Genomic DNA, 17,316 nt, shown 5'->3' on the forward strand with positions numbered 1-17,316 from the left:
TCCAGGTTGTCTGAAGCTTAACATCCAGCAGGTTCTGTTCTGGAGTTAAATGTGGTAGGGTCACAGTTGCTTTTGATGCTTCAGATGTAACTGGTAACTCTAACTTAAAAAAATATATAAACCTCTCCAGAGTAGCAGTTAGTAATTATCTGGTCAAGACTGTATTGTAAAGCATAGGTCAGCTGATAAGCACAGAATTTAATTTGGGGGCTGGAGCTCCTTTTCTGTAGAAGTCTAGGGGAGTACCAGCAAACTGACAATTCCTTCAGTGTATTTCAGCCAAGCTAATACAAGCCTGAAAGATGGGATGGTCAGACATTCCTACAATTAATTTAGCTGTCACTCAACTAATTCATAATCATACAACCTTAGTGTTTCACAAAAAAACCTTTGATACTACTAAAAATGGAAAATTGAAACAAAAGCTTCTAGCAATAAAATTCTGATAGGACAAGTTGATTTGAGGTCAGTTAAAGTGAAAGGCAGAAGCAATAACCTCGTATGTGGGAGTTAAGACAAGGTAACAATGGTTAGATTTTCTGAAGAGGGCACCTGCTCATAATAACGGAATTCAAAGGCAATTATGAATATTGTAGTGACAAACAGAAGATGGCAGAACAACGTTCCCACAAGCAGGAGAATCTGCCCTGGAAGCATCAGTACTAACAGGCTACTGGAAAAAAAAAAAAAAGGTTTTAATGAAGTCACAACCAAGGAGCACACTATTTCAACACTAATTGATCTGAAGGCACTTAAGTTTTTCCACTGCTCCTTTAATAACATTCCACATAATTTAATTTCTTTAGGCCCGTCCGCCATACCATAGCCGTTTGGTGCAAGATCCACAGACTGAAATAGAAAAGCACAGAGGTGACTTGGTTAACTTCGTGTGCTCCAGCCTCATCAATGGGCAAGAGATCTGGTAATAATAGTTTTTCTTTTCTAAATGCAAAGACTTCTCCATGCTTCAGAGGAAGAAAATCCAAAGTAGACGAAGGGGTGGATTCTACTTCACCCATTTGATGCTTAAGTAGACTTGAATGCTTAAGTGGGATCCTATTCCACCTTATTCAAGTGCCTGAACAGATGATAACACACTTACTTTTGCAACAAGGCATCTTAGCCCTAAGGCCAAGTCACAAAAAGCAGTCAGTAGGAGGACAACCCATCCACCTTTCACATTACCAGCTTTTCAGGGACCTGAGTTGGCTAGAGTAGGATCACACTTAGGTACTTAAATAGGTAAAAAAGGATTTGGCTTCAAACACATATTGCCAAATCCATCTCATACAACTCCCCCTCCCACGTTCCATTTCCAAAGATCATTGACATAACTGGGTTCAGAGTTGCAGCAGGTGAAGTGGCTGCCAACAGAACTGCTAGGAAAATACTGACCATTGTAAGGCCAATCAAAAAGTTACTTATTAGCCAAAACGTGATGAAAAAAATTTGCACCAGTGTCACCTTAACATTAAGGTAGTGAGAGACCTTTCACCTGAGACTGTGCCACAATTTGTTTCCCGGATAAATGTAAGGCATTTAAAGCTCAAATGAAACTCAGACTCTATTCATTTAGGGCAAAGAACAAGCAACTTGAAGCCCTTTGCTTGGTCGCAGTATCTCTCCTTGGGATTTCACGTTACAGGAATGCTACAGACAAGACCAGTCACTGAAGTGGCTTAAGGTCAGGATTAAGGAATCCCTTGTGCCTGTCATGGTCTTTGGAAGGTTTTCCACCAGGGTATACGGCCTTGCACTAGGAACTTATTAATTCTCCTGGTGCAAAGGAGGAGCAGAAACTCAAGGTACTCTACAGAAACTAAGTTATAAAATGAACTACTGAAAAAATCTCTACGGCCCTCAGCAAGGATTGTGACAAATTAATGCATTATTTACAGGCCACCATTATCACTGCTTTAGAACACTTAAACTAGTGAATTTATCTGAACAGCACTTGTGGCACTGAAGTGAAGAAGCAGAGACTTAATAACTTGATCACACTGGATATTTGTGGACAAGTTGGAAAATGAACATTACCTCTAAGTCATCCTAACCATTAGACCAGTGGTTCTCAACCTTTTTTGTACCAGGACCCATCTGTAAACATGGATGGCCAGTCCCAACCCACCACCCCCAGGCTCCCAGTGCACGGGGCAAGGGGCAGGTGTGGGACGTGGGGGTCTCCAAGCAGCCCCTTGCTGCAAATGTGCCAGCCTGCAAGGGAGAAGGCATGGTTTCCCAAATTTTTCTCCTTTAAAGGAAAATCCATTTTTAAAGCTTGTTGATAGTTTGTCCATGAGTGATCCTTTCATACATTCTTGCGATCCATTTTGGGGTTGCGACACATGGGTTGAGAAACACTGCATTAGACAACCTCTCCTCTCTAATCCATTATACAACATTCTAGCATAAGTTTTCTAAGTAAATATGCTTTGATGTTTGGAACCAATTAGCAATGTAAATGAGAAGGCAGCAAGGGGGAAAAACTGTTATTACTCTTCATTGCCCCTGGCACTCCTTTAAGAAAAAGGCCCACCACAGAATTTCCACTCCCTTTCCCCCCTACAGCATGAGACTGTCAAGCTGAAAGGATGGACAATCTCTTTGTCAGTCATGAACAGCAGAAAGGGGATTCGACTTTAACGCACATCAAGATATCACAGGATCTTCCTTTTGCCTGCAGCGGATGCAAGTGGCCTGTCAAATCCAAGAGATAAGCAGTGGAACCCATTTCATTGCAAGTGCCACCAGTTATTGTAGTAGGACGCCAAACCACCGTGTGCCGCCACATTTAGTTTCAACCAGGTAAATTCCTTCCTCATATTAAAGTTCTATAAAGAACCCTTGATCCTTTTTGATCAGGAAATCTCTCTGCTGTTTGAGAGAGCTTTAAAATACCTGTCTAAATTCCCTTGCATGCCAATATAAAGTACTTAGAAAATGCAAATCTCCACTCTGGACTGAAGTAAATTTTAACAGCTTCAAAAGGGAAAAATTAGTTGCCATTCTGGAGCTGTTGCACTGTTACTTAACTTGGGTGCTTCCTGTTGCCATACAAACAAGCTGCAACTATAAAAACTTTTTTAAAAGGCTTTAGCTGCAAGCGTTTTGTTACACTTGTATTGTGACAGAGCCCCCAGAGATAAGTTACAGAGTTATAAATCAGTAGCATGGTCTCATAACCACACAGGGGTCCCACTTAGCATGGTGGTACTGTAATAGACTGCATTAAGAAGTTATTTGCAGATGATTATAACTACCTGAAAGAGGAACCTGACCATGCAAGTAATTCTAGTCAAAATCTTACATGAAAAGATTCAAAGGAAACATAATAATTCTAATAATAATACTAATACTCTGTCTGACCCTCTCTAAAAGCATTTATCTTTCACTGATTTTCCCTTACTTTAGTCAACTGTGCCTCTGAATAGCTTACATTACATCAAGTCAGATGTTAACTTTAAAATGAAATTAAGATTGATTACACATCATTTAGAGCAAACAATGTAGTATGGATTTTGAAGTCCCTCCCAAATAAAATAAATAAAATCAGGATTACAAAGCCAGGAAATTCTAAATTCAAGTTTAAGAAATACAAACTCTAAAGGGATGGAAAAAGTACACCTGAACAACTAACTCTGCTCTGTAGTGATGTTGTCTCATGCCCTTATCACATTTGCTGCAGTTCACTGTTCCTGATCCCAGACTAAACAGACCAATATATTTCTTTGTTTTTCTTACTATAGCACTATAGGAGTGTCCACTTGGTTCCTTCTGCACTTTGCTGAAGCATTTCCCTTGTCATTTCAAGCCCCCAAATTATCTAGAAAACACTGTTAGGAAAGAAACGCACGTACTCTTGAAGATGTGAATGTATGGCATGCTTCTTGCATAAGGAGATTAAAATCCTCAATTGCTGCATGCACAGTACACAAGCAATGCTCCATTTGTACATAGCCAACAATCTCAGTCACATGGGCTGTCACACCACCCCTACAGGTTTTGTTTTTATGTACTGTACAGGCTAATTTACAAGTCAGCAGTCAAATGGAGCTTGGCCACACAGAAGTCATCCTAAGATGATCAATGAACAAGCAATTTGGGCCTCTGTCTCTCTTGGGCTTGGGGACAGAGATAAGGCATGGTCTTTTCCTGAGAAAATGCTCCTTTGATTAGACCAGACTGATGTCTCGCTACCAGAAATGCAGGTTCAGTATATTCTATTTGAATGCCATTGGAATAATACATTCTCCTACCTTAGCAGAAAATATCCACTTCTCATCCTGATCTGGGGTCATTACAGGGCATTTTGACTTTTCTGTGTTTCAAGTTCTAGCATTAAAGCTGGAAAGAGAAACTGCCTGCCATCCTGGACTTCAAGGAATGGGCACGGCAGTCCCACACATTAGAGAAATGAGAACAGTCAAAGAGCCTGAGGTATATCCCACAGTTCAGGCTGAGACCGGGAAATGGGTGCAGAGGGGCTGTGATCATCATCCTTTCCTGATGGTTAGTGTCTTAAGTAAGGGAGGGGAGATGTCACAGAACTAACAGGAGGTCTCAAAGTAGAAGGGGAGGAGGAAAAAAAAAAGGGGGGGGGCTTGCAACTGTTGCTTCTGCTTCATCCCTGCTACCACACAAACAAGCTCAGGGATGGGCAATTATTTGGCACAGGCCACATAGGGAGTTTTAGTGAGCTGTTGCAGGCAGGACCAGAATCCCTCCCCAACCCCTCTGGCAGCAACTCCCCAGAACTCCTAAAGCAGCCCCATCCTGTCCACCTGGCTGTGCACCCTGCCCAGGTGGGCCCCAGACTCCATGGAGACGCCAGGATCGCAGGGCAGCAACAGCACAAGGCTGGGGGCTGGGGCAGAGCCACGATCCACTCACCACATACCCCTGTCATAGAACCAGTGCCTGTAGCAGGGGCATGCAGGAAGAGGATCATGGCTCTGCTTCATGCTCAGCCAGGATGGGGCTGGGCCCAGGGGAGCTGCATCTGGGAGTGGGACAGACAGGCAGGCAGGACCAGGCCTGGAATCACAGGACGGTGACAGCACAGGGCTGCGGCCCCATAATGCCAGCCCCGGCCCTGCCTGTCCCACTCCCAGATGCTACTTCCCCGGATCCTAGCCCTGGCCAAACATGGAGCAGAGCCGTAATCCTCTGTCCATAGACCTCTGTGACAAGGGCCGGTTTTGAGGGCTGTGGCGTGCACAGAGATTACAGCTCCGACATGGGACCCTGCCCCGTGCTGTCACCACCACCCCGCGATCCTGGGATCTCCATGGAGTCTGGCTGGGACCCTCTCAGGCAGGGCGCACAGCCAGGTGGACAAGATGGGCTGACGGGCAGGGAGTTGTGCCTGGGATCACGGGGCAGTGACAGCGTGGGACCAGGACCTAGGGCAAAGCTGTGATCTGCTCCCCACACGCTCCTGCCCTCAGAACCTATGCCCATTTCACGAGCCACCACTATGTTCAGCTGGAGCCTTTTTATTTTAAATTAATGCTTTCATTAGAATTTAAATAGTGCGGAAGCATTTCAACTGGAACTGCATTTTTTTTTGGTCTTTCAAAGGCCATCTTTTTTAAAAGTTAAGCCTAACTTGATTAAAAGCATGACCAATGTAATCCAGAAGATTTAAAGGGCAACTTCTACAAATCTAAATAAAACTAAATAATGTTAAGGAACACTAGAAGTTTTCCCTTGTCCCCCACCTCTCCCCAACAGAAAACAAGACTACCTTAAGAGTTTGTTCCTTCGTTGTCATGAGTCAAGCACCTAGTACGAGGAACTAGTTGAGGCTGCAGCTAAATCTAACGTCATTGAAGCATTTAGTATTAAAACTGTAGAATTAAAAAAATTAGCATCCGATTCATATAGGAAGTTTACTCCAAATGAAAACTGCTGCTATTTTTCTGTTCAGTGGGAAAAAATAGGACCTCTAGCAGTACATCAATGGACCTAAAATGGAAAACCCAGCCTGACTTTCAGAGCCCAGCCTAAGTTCATATAGCTGCCAGCCAACACTGGAGATTCCAGCTTACAATTTTATTTTAATTTTTTAAGTTAAATCATTAAGAATGCAGAATCCCACACTGCAATTTTCACAATCTTTACGAGCTGCACTGAATTAATAATTGTGACAAAACATATTCCATTTTATTATCAAAGAGTGATGTAAGGCAACTGTCTGCTTCACAATATTTCCATGCTCCACAAGCGAACAAAGTTTAACTCAGAATGGCCCAGAAAGCTCTGAACAATGGCCTAGCTCTGTGCTGAGGGACGGTTTAGGGCAGCAAAGCCAACACTTCTGGGAGGTACGTCACATATTAAAGCCCCATGCCCTCCCCAGGTGCAACTCTTAACCCCCTTCCCTTGTCCAATCTGCTGCTCTGTTTTCTGCTCCCTGCCCACCTCCTCCCTGATCTGTGCGCCACACACACAGGCTGCCCATGCCACTTGAGGCACTTGTGCTGCAGCTTGGTCACCTCTGGTTTAGGGTTTTGAAAGTGGTAGGTGGTATCTAGTATCTTTCATTACAGTCCAGCTAGTCTTAAGAAATAGAAAGATTTGATAAAAGGCAAAATGAGGAGCATAGGTGAGGTCTTCAGCTTTTGATGTCATCAGGCTAGTCACACACAAGGTATCATTTGGAAGATCTTGAACCTTAAGGGCCGCTTGTACATGTGATAGGGGATTAGTTCCCTAAACTGAAGTGGTGGGTTTTTAATTGTGACAATTAAAAAAACCTCACCGTTTTAATTTAGGGGCTTCAGTCACTGTTATGGCAAGGGGCCCGTTTCTTTCTCTTTTTTTTGGTGGAGCCTGCCTGCAGCCAGGGAATAAGCTGCCAATGGGCCCTGTGCTGCAGGGGAGCCCTGGGCCTTCCCTGCACAGCAGCGGTGCCCCCCAGGGCCATCTGGGTGGGCTGCTGCAAGTCAGGTGCTGGCTTTGAGCTGGAGTAGCACCTGACTCAATATCAGCCTGCCTGGGCAGTCCTAGTGGGCACTGCCACAGTGGAGGAAGGACCAGGGCTCCGCCACAGCTCAGATGCTGTCAGCAGCTCCCCCTGGCTGCGCGTAGGCTCTGCTGGGGAAAAAAAAAGAAAGGATTGGGCCCTTTGCTACTTTTTTCTTTCCCCACGCTGGGGCTTCTAGCACCCTGTGCACCGTCTCCGCTGCCTTCCTGCCTCCTGGGGCTACCCAGGAATGGGCTGGCTTGCCCCTGGGGCAGTGCAGAAAGGCAGCTGGGGAGCAGCTGGGTGCACTAGTGACACATAGGGGGTGCACGTGCACCCCCTAACTGGCTGCGCTTGTTGCTTAAGTGATGGGCGGGAGGGCAGGTGGGAGTGCTGGTGCCCCCCTGCAAACCATGGCTGATCTCTGCAGCTGCTCCCAGAAGCAGCCACAGCCACTCCTGGAAGCAGCTGCAGCGATTGGCTGTGAAGGAACTCCGGGCAATGAGATCTGTCATGGGGGGGACCTCCCCATCCCAAGCAGTGACACTGGTCACGGGGGGTAGAAGGGAAGGAGATGGACCTGCCCCCCTTGACTAAGGCAGTACCAGTTGCCGATGGCTGGGTGTGCTGGTGGCCATAGAAGGTGATGGGGACAGTGCACAGGGTGCTAAAAGTCTGCCAAGCCTAAGCGTCCCAAAGCCCACCCAGGCTTCCAGCACTCCATGCACCATCCCTGCCACCTTCTCTGGCCACCAGCATACCCAGCTGACCCTCCCACCTCCTTCCTCCCCATGCTGCCTCAGGGACAAGCTGGGTGTGGTGACAGTCAAAGGAGGCAACAGGGACTGTGTACAGGGCACAGGAAGCCCAGGAGGGCTCAAGGATGGATGTATCACTGCAATTTATTAGGCAGCAAACTAAAATACATCAGGATGCATTTTAGTTTGCTATGTAACAAAGTCATTTACATCAAAATATGCCGCCACATATGTACAGCATGACAAAATTAAATTGCAATAACCTGCCGCGCATGTAACATTTGGTGCAACTAACCACTATAAAAAGGGCAATGAAACTGCTAAAAAGGGCAATTTCCCCACGTATACAAGTGCCCAAAAAGTCTACATCCATCTCCCTGGAAGAGACAACTGGAGAGGGTGTCACAGATGTGGCTTTTCCCATCCATGACATACATGGAAGTGATGGATGATAATTCATCTGCAAGCATTTTCTTTCTTCTTTTTAAGAGGTATGAACTCATTCTGTATATGCTATTTTCCTGTCAGAAGCTGAGTTCACTGATTAAGATACTAATTCAGCACCAATATCCAACCACAATGACAGCATGAGTCAAAAGTTCAAGAGGCTGGAATAAGGAGAGAAGGGAAGGATAGACCTTGTGCAAGTCTCTGAACAAAAGTGTATATGTAAACATGAGACATCAAAACTTTCCTGCTAGGCCTAATATTACCTTCTACACAAGCCTCAGTTCTCCAGCAAATGCTTTTTGAACACCACATTTTGCTTACAGACATATCTGGAAGACAGTGAATGCTTAGTCACTGGATAGGATGTTCTTTGGCTGGAGATGTCTTGACATTATGCCTTCACATAATCTGCTGAAACATTTCGTATCATTCAAACAAACTCCTGATGTGATTTTAATTGCATGCCATGATGCAGAATCTAAGAGCTAAAAAAGTGTTGCACAGATATAAAATTAGCCCGTTCAATATAAGATATGAATGACAATCACGGAATATCCTAAGGGATAGGGAGGGCTCTTCATATGCTAAGAGGCAAAATAATTTTCAACCATGTCACTGATTCTGATTGTAACTAAAAATATTTTATAATTACTAATGTCAACAGGATGTGGAAGTGCTAAGCACTATAAAAAAAGGACAGACCCCTTATTTAAGGTGCTTTATTTCATTTCAAGCTGTAAGGCTAGTTCTTTAAACTTTACCTGTTTATGCTAATTTATAAAGGAAAAACATTGTCTTCTTTGAGCTCACCACCCCTGTACAAGGATGTGTAAATGGACAATGTATGGAGAATTCCAAGATTTAAAATGGTATTTGAAAGGGTTATTTTCTTAAAGAAACATTTAATACAAATCAACAAAATGCAAATTGCATTTGCTCTCCTTGGACAACAAACATTAGTTTCATTTTCTCTCATCTTCACCAGCACAATGTTCTATTAGGACTTGCTGGAAAACAAACAAAGGTAAGACAAGACAACAGTTTTTATTTATTAACCAAATCCTAAACCCCTAGATTTACTAGCTGGCTACATTTTCTAAAACAGAAACTTGTTATGGGAGATGCACTTTGGAGCTGGCTCCTGGCTTTGTTTTCAACTCTGCCACAATGTTTCAGAGCCTGACTGCTCAAAGGATCCTATCTTCTCCTTCATATTATATATTGCTGTTGCTGTGTGGGTACAAAAGTGTTCACACCACGACCTTGGCATAAAAAGAATCTGCCAGGTTGTTCTCTATGAAGAATCAACTTAAAAAAAACCCCTTCTTCTCTAGACTTCCACTCCTTAGCTTGATAAAACAGAGCTTTAGTACAATGATGCCAAACTAGCGCAAATGCTTTTCCAGGGAGACAAGGTTGAGCACCTGGGAGAAATTGGCTTAGCAGGAAATATTGCTGACATCTTGTTGATATTGAGCAAAGACACTAAATGCCAATGGCTAGTTGTTATGCATCTTGTTTATAGGTGTCATTCTGAAGTTTTGTACAAATCCTTGAGTTTGTAAAATCCTCTTAAAATTAATGACTAAAAAAGTCACAGTGTTCCTTTTGTCTCACCCGTGGCCTTCCATTTGCAAACTGATGCTACTGGCCTTATAGTCCAGTAAGTAAAACTAGGTGAGAAAGCCACAAGGCAATTTTAAACGAGTGCTGGTGCTCCAAAGAATACCTAGAATACAATAAAAATCTTTTCCATAATTTCAACCTAAACTCAGAAACCTATGCAGTTACATTGAGACAAAAAACCTCAACATCAAATTTCAGAGGTGACTAAAGCTTTAGCTATACACCTTAGCTTCACTCCCTTACCACTGACCTATTATATATACACACACACACACACGTATATACAAATTTACAGCTACTGAAAGGCCTGCTGCCCTGGAAAAAAGCTGTATCAGGACTCCTGAACTGTAAAAACCACTGAAGGAGGGAAAAAACAAACAAACCACAACCTAAAGACCATCTTCTATACTGATGGAACATAGATCCCATAATATGGCTTGTGTGTCATACAAGACCCTGACTCAGCCCACTATATGGGTTGGACATCTGCTAACATTACCTCTCCCATCTATCCCAAGAGAGATTACATGTCCCCACCATATACCAAGCTACTTTCATACATCTAGTAATACACTAAGGAGCATCCTACCACCTTACGTTCCTGAACAACCTTAAAACGCAAACCGGAGACTCCGCTATAACCAGCAGATACTGGAAAAAGTGAGCCTATAGGATACCACAGCATTGTATATATACACACACACACCACTAAAAAGTTGCATTTTTTCAGGATAGATGTCTAATTTTATGACCAACCCAGCTATTGGCTTAGTAACAGGACAAATGTGTCACTAACCAAATTGCTCAAATTTGAACTTAGATAAACAGCAGCAGCAAAATAACTTAGGAAAGTCTTACTGCACCATAGACCATACAACAGGGGTGGGAAAAATGGTGGATCCAGCTGGCCTCCATTTCCTAGCAGCCCCTGCCCACATTGGTTTCCATGGAGACCCCAGCAGCAGCAGCAGCAGGGGGCTAGGGTTTCCATGGAGGCTGGCCCCATCAATGCTGGCAAGGTGTGCAGCTGCACAGGAAGATGCATCGGGACTGCTCTCTCACAGCGGTGGCAACGTGCAAGCAGCAGATTGCAGTTCTGCCCTGGCTCTAGGCTACATTCTCACCACAAGATCCTGGCCCTGGAGCAGCTCCCCACGAAGCCATGCACCCTGCCAGCACTGCTGCAGCCCATCTCCATGGAAACCCTGAACCTGCACTGTCATAGGCCTGCCGCTGCTGGGTTCTCCATGGAAACCAGCTGCAGTGATGCAGGCAGGGGCTGCTGGGAAGTGGAGTCGGCTGTGGGTCCAACTCGGCATAGGCCAGACTTTGCCTGCCTCTGCCATACGAAGATATTTATTTCCATACACAAATGACCTCGTACTAGGCACATGGTTTTGAGCTTGAAGTTAAAGGAGGGATATAGCAGCTAAATCTCTGGCCAAGAATAACTCAGGATTCAAGTTGCAACTCCTTCCCGTAAAAAGCGAATAATTTAAAAAAAAAAAAAAATCAATAGAAAGAAGTCTGGCACATACACCACTGCCCTGTATCAGTCAAGAGGAGTAAAATCTTAACCCAATTAATGAATGTTTCTAGCCACCTCAAAACAATCATCAGAGACAACAATGACTAACAGACCTCCACAAGGCACCCAACCCTGAAGATCAAATATTTGCAGGAACTTAGTAACATGTTCATTCCTGTTTCTATTGAGAACAGGTAGAAAAATTCCTAAGCCATACATGTACTGGTAAAACTGAAAGGGATTTGAGGGATGGGAAAAGACAGCCAACACAGGCACCTTCTCTTTGAAAGGGGTTTTTGAAGTGATAAAATTAAGTTTTGTAACCTAATATGCAAAATAAAAAAATGTCACAACAAGGAGTGACCTTTCAGTAGTTGGTACATGCTGCTACGTAAACTGTTGTGACATCCATAGCTTATCCAAAAGGTTCTCTTTATATATTAAGCATTAGGGCTGTGCGAAGCTTCAGTCCCTGATTTGATTCGGCAGAGATTCATCCTGTGTGGTGCTCCATCCGCCCCAGCACTGCAGCGTTCACAAACTGTGCTGGTACCTCGAGGTATGTAGAAAAATATTTAAAGTTGTGTCTGTGGTCAAATTGCTGATTCTCCGAATCAGCATCAAATCTTCAGATTTGGCTGAACCTAAATCAGGGACAGTGATCCGAATCAACTAATCAAATCACTGTCCCCGATTCAGGCCAAATCTGAATTGAATAGGGCCCATTTCACACACCCCTACTAAGCATTCATATAATTCATTAGCACATCAAGCCAGTAATCATCACACTTGTGGGTTTTAATAGAAATGTGTCCATTATCGAAGAGGCATCTGCTTACCTTTCCATCAGTTTCTCTTTATCCCAGTTGAAATGGCTAAGAAGTATTCTGGTGATAGTTGCTGGATTCTAGAGACAGAAAATAATGAACACCAGTTAATGCAACAATACATACCCTAACCCAGTCCTCTGATGACCTGGGACCAAAATAAGACTGTGAATAAGCACAGGAAGACCAGCAAAACTAACTGTTTGACAATCCCCATTCCGCATTCTTTAAGGACGCTTGAAAGTAAAACGTGATGGTTTTAAACATTCAATCACAAGTAGTAAAATACAGATAAAATGAGAAGGGCAGATCTGTAGACTTAATGAGCCACCACAGCAGCCAACTTCATGACATCTAGCATTTATAATAAAAGACAAGTCTTTTGTAAAATTAAGTCAAACTGGCTTTGAAAGCAACACTTGTACCCGGAACGAAAACTGAACGAGGAAACAAAAGGCCACAACAAACAACCCTGTGCCTATCTAAAGAAATAGATGTAGCGCAACACAAAAGAGATCAAAGTCAGGATGTTCTCTAACTTAGGACCTGGAGGAAATGGCAAATGGTATCCTCAGCACCTGTCTGTGCCAAACGCTTCACGAGCAACTCGGCCAAAGGCTGAAAGCTGTCACTTAAAGGTGGGAGTTTCCTATCTGTTCCAATATATTCGGCTTGTAAACTTTTCTGGCCAAGGACAGTTTAGCTTGGTATACTACATAACCATTGTACAGTAAGGAGTTCAGCCAAGGCACTGAAGTGATAATAAAATACAAGTGACAGAAAATACTCTGGGTGCACCGACAGATTTGTTGGGCTGATACCAATGGCTGATTTTTAGCAAGCCATATCAGCTGATACCAATCAGATTCTGATATGCAGCCAGGCAGTGTGGAGAGTGGCGACCAGCTGATAAGTCTGGTGTGGAGAAAGGGAAGGGGTAGGGACAGGCACTGCACAGCTGGGCCAGAGGGCAGAACGGAGCCATGAGTGGCTGGTTTAGGGGATGTGGGGGCACAGCTCCTGCTGCTATGTGCGCCCTGGGAGGGCATGGGGGGAGTGCCCTCAGACAGGATCTGTGTGCAGGGTGAGGGCGAGCTGGGGCAGCAGGCTAGGGCAGCACTGAGCTCTTCCCAGTGGGGGGCTGGACCAGACTGCACTCTGGGCAGGCTGATCTGATATGGTGCTCCTCTAGAAAATACTAAAAATTGAGAGGAGCTACAAACCATTGAGAAAAAGTCCCAAATAAGTTGGAAAGGTTAGTGATAAAGGCCTGACAGAAATTAGTTTTTGCTTGTTCATGTTTACTCAGGAGGAAAGTTTGTATACCAAGGTCCAAGGCTGGTCACGTGGGAAGGGAAGTATAATGAAATGCTTAGTCCCTTCAGCAATAGCCAAGATATGATTTCAGGTACTCGGGCTCCCGGACAGCAGGTCAGCCTCTGTCCTCAGTGTGCACATGCCTGGCAAAAGCAGCAGGCACTGCAGGAATGCACACACTTATTTGGCTAGACTTGACACCCACACCCAAGTTTGTATCTTGGGGTGACAGCCAAAAGGAAAGGATGTAGAACAGGGCTCCTCCTTCATGTAACTTTGACAGGACAATGGTTTTCAATGGGCACTAATTTAAAGCTGGAACGTAAGGTGCCTCAGCTATTTTTTCCTGAGTCCTTTGAGTTAAGGCTTTGTACGACACACTGCTTTTGCCTCAAGCTCCCTCTGATGAAGACCCCAGGTAACAGCAGGATGCCACAATTCTGCTACAGCCACGCAGGTCACATAACTAGACAGCGAGGCAACACCACAAGCACAGGCCTAGTAACAGCAGCTCCTCAGCATCATCTCACTGAAGGGTCTGCCTCCTTAAAGGATTGGGAAGACTTTCCTTTCGACTCAATTTGGCTAAGTAAAAACTAATCATTCTAACGACCTTTCTAGGTCATTTCATATTTTAGTTCCTAGCTGTGTCTGCATACCTGCCTGGCTTCATTTATTGTAATTTTTATTTGTAATACAGTATTACCCACCCACAGTGGGTAACCGTGTTATTGAATCATTGCATCTTTCTGACTTTGGTTTAAATGCGAGAGAAAATGGCTATCTCAATACCCAAATACATTCCGCCTCCAGCCTACCCAGAGTACAAGTGGCAATTCCAATACCTACAATCACTAAAAGCTTTTATTTCAGAAATATCATTCCCCTCCATTTCAGCAAACTATATCAGATAAATGCCCTACAATGGGTCTCTCCAGCTAGTCACCAACTCAGTATCCTCACATTTTAAAATAATAATAATGAAGTGCAGTGATTTAGACCAGGGCCAGCCCAAGAAAACTAAATGCATCTCAAACAAGAAAGCACGTAGCTCTTCACAAACGTAAGCCTGAAGTATTTCCTAATATGCCCCCCTCAAAAAAACAAAACAATAAACTGCCCCTATGATTTGCAAAAAGGATGTAAAAGGAAGAAACATTCTCTTAACTTACTTTTTCCTACTGAAAAAGGATGTTCTTAATTACCTTGAAATTCCCCAACTATCCACTGCAGCTTTTTGTTTGGCCGACTGAAATTATTTCTGGAAGTACCTGTTAAAGCACTTGAGATCAACAGGCCACAGAGTTAGCAATCAAAGTTATGACATCTGTGGAGCACAGCAAACAGGGGAAGGTAGGATAGCTTTATGGGTCCAGAAGCAGGAGATGCCTGCCTTTTGTGACAGCTCTTATGGCATGTCAAAAGAATGAACAAGTTTGTTGCAATTTTTAGTCAAATGTTTGGAATACAAACAGAATCTTTTGACGAAAGTAATGTTTAGACTTGATATTTTAACAGTAAATATTTTGATAAATAGACTAAAAGGGGCTAATTTTTATTTGCAGCTTCTGCAGGTTTCCTACTACTTTCAACTTCTAAGAAAGTCTCCCAGTGGTACAATACTACAATGTTACAGAGAGATGGGCCACACCAGGGTATATACCCTGATACACAGGAAGGCCACACTGTGGTCCTAGTGTACTCCAATCTGACTATGGCAAAAAAAACAATGACTTAAAACAGTTAGGCTTCAGTTTCCCATAATTCACGACTGAGCAGGAGCAAGCTTTTTAAGTAAAAAAAAAAAAAAAAAAAGAAAGAAAGAAAGAAAGAAAGAGAGAGAACAAGTGCCTACCAGACTTAAAGAGCTGGGTTATTTGTTGAGAGTCTGTGTCAAGAATCAGAACTTAGCTGGCTGGTTTTTTGGTTGTTTTTTCTTTTTCTTTCTTTTTTTGGGGGGAGGGGAGGGGGTGATAAAGGAAATGAAATATTACAATTTAGCACTGTCAATACAGAAAGGCAATCAGAAAACCTGTATCAGTTAAGACAAGCAAAACAGTTTTTAAAGAGTTGCATCCATTTTAGACACAGCTGAACAGGCAAGTATCAATCTGACATTAAGCACTGCTCTTTCTTGAAGTGACCATCTGCTTAATGCAGAAAATTCAAATCTGTGTAACTGGTGTCTCACCATACAGCTTGAAGATAGTCCCTTTTCATGGTGAAGCTCTATTGCAACAAGCATATTTCTAACCTTGCCACTACTACATGAGTGTGTGCATACACACTTCTAGACTTTTACTCTGTAAAATGAACAGAACATTTACAGAGTAACTGAACATTGCTGTATTTGAAACCTCTATGCTATATCATCTTGCCTTCTATTTCCACACTAGCAGAGTTGCTTCTCTTGCATACAAGATAACAATCTTTTGCAGCACATATTTCTGGTGCTACAAATAAGCAAGCTGTCATGCTGCAAAGATAAAGATTATTACTTGGTTTGAAGCAGCATCAGCAAGTGGGTTGTAAGAATGTCTCCTGTTTACAAAAAAAAAATTTAATAACCGAATAAAAGCAACAGGAAACAGATGCCAAGCAAGGGAGAGACTAACATGTTTAGAGGCTAGATTTTCTCTCGAACAATGTTTGACAGCCAAAATAGTAGATCTAATTTACCACATAAAACCAGTCCCTTATTATATTTTACTATATTCAAGCTTAGGAAGGCAACCTACAGCTCACAAATCAGCCAGCCTGTTGATATCCAGATAGTAAAAGAAAAACTTAAGGAAGAGGAAAGCAGCCATCTTGCCAAAATACATTTTAACAGCACTTTCAGGATTAACTCTGACAACTCTAGTAGAATGCACTTACACTGAAACTGTCTTTAGAGAAGAGGAACTGAGTTCCTAATTACTTCAATGAATTCAAAGAACTGTCATTTGACTCAAGTTTCATTTTCCTTTAAATGGATTTGACTGAGCTATTTCTTCCTGGTGTGCAGATACAGCAGCAAGTAGTAAGCAAAGGCAAAGAGAAGCCATGCAGATGCAAGCACAGAATGACCATCTCAAATCAACAAATCCCTCAGGGTATGAGCACATTACAGCACATCACCACGAGGTAAGCTGGGGCATGAACTTTTAAGCACATCTACTTCACAGTAACCGCCCACTATAAACATGCTCTCATGCTGCAGTACAATTGTGCTCTTTAACAACAGTGAAGCAAACTCTCCTATTCTACCCTAGAATAAAGCATGCGCAAGAGTATCTAATGCAGAATAGCTGACGCATTTAAGTTCATGCCCTAGCTTACTTTGTGGCAACCTGCGCTCATGCGTTTTAGAAGAAAACAACAGCCAACAAAAGGGGGAAAAAAAGCTACTTAGGGTGTTAAACATCTGTGCCTTTGCACTAGATTCAATTTATTCTGGCTACCAAATAAAACCTTCATCAGTAGTGATGACCACCACCGCTATGCTTCTAGATGGAAAGGAAGATCCTTCTCCCTTGCAGAGAAATAAGAGATGCTTGTTAAAACTATAAATATAACCGTGACCTCATTTTAAATAGAAATTAAAATATCAATTTAAAAATGGCAATGCTTGTAAACAGTATTAATGGAAGAATGCTATTGTTCAGTATTGAACCTGCTTTGGCATTCATCTCTTTCAAGGTAAGTTGTATAAAGTTTAACCCTTTCATTATAGTCAGAGACGTATATTGAAAGATAGCATCTCACTGGGAGAAACCTGTTCTCATCTGTTCAGTACAGATAAATAGCATTTAATGAGTAGCTCAGTTCGAACAGAGTTCCCTAAACAAAATTCTTTCCACC

At 43.0% G+C, this 17,316-nt stretch overlaps 1 protein-coding gene across 2 annotated transcripts in view; it reads right to left on the minus strand.

Moving 5' to 3' along the window:
• The window catches only part of ARIH1 (ariadne RBR E3 ubiquitin protein ligase 1), an 88,151-nt gene that overhangs the window by 40,986 nt on the left and 29,849 nt on the right, over positions 1 to 17,316 (minus strand). For both annotated transcript variants that reach the window (XM_090028680.1, XM_090028681.1), the window contains exon 2: positions 12,169 to 12,236. In XM_090028680.1, the coding sequence (XP_089884806.1) occupies positions 12,169 to 12,236 (68 nt within the window). The remainder of the gene's footprint in view (positions 1 to 12,168; positions 12,237 to 17,316) is intronic.

This window comes from Crocodylus siamensis, chromosome 15, assembly GCF_052110815.1.
Source record: "Crocodylus siamensis isolate JL-2025a chromosome 15, ASM5211081v1, whole genome shotgun sequence".
Taxonomy (NCBI): domain Eukaryota; kingdom Metazoa; phylum Chordata; order Crocodylia; family Crocodylidae; genus Crocodylus; species Crocodylus siamensis.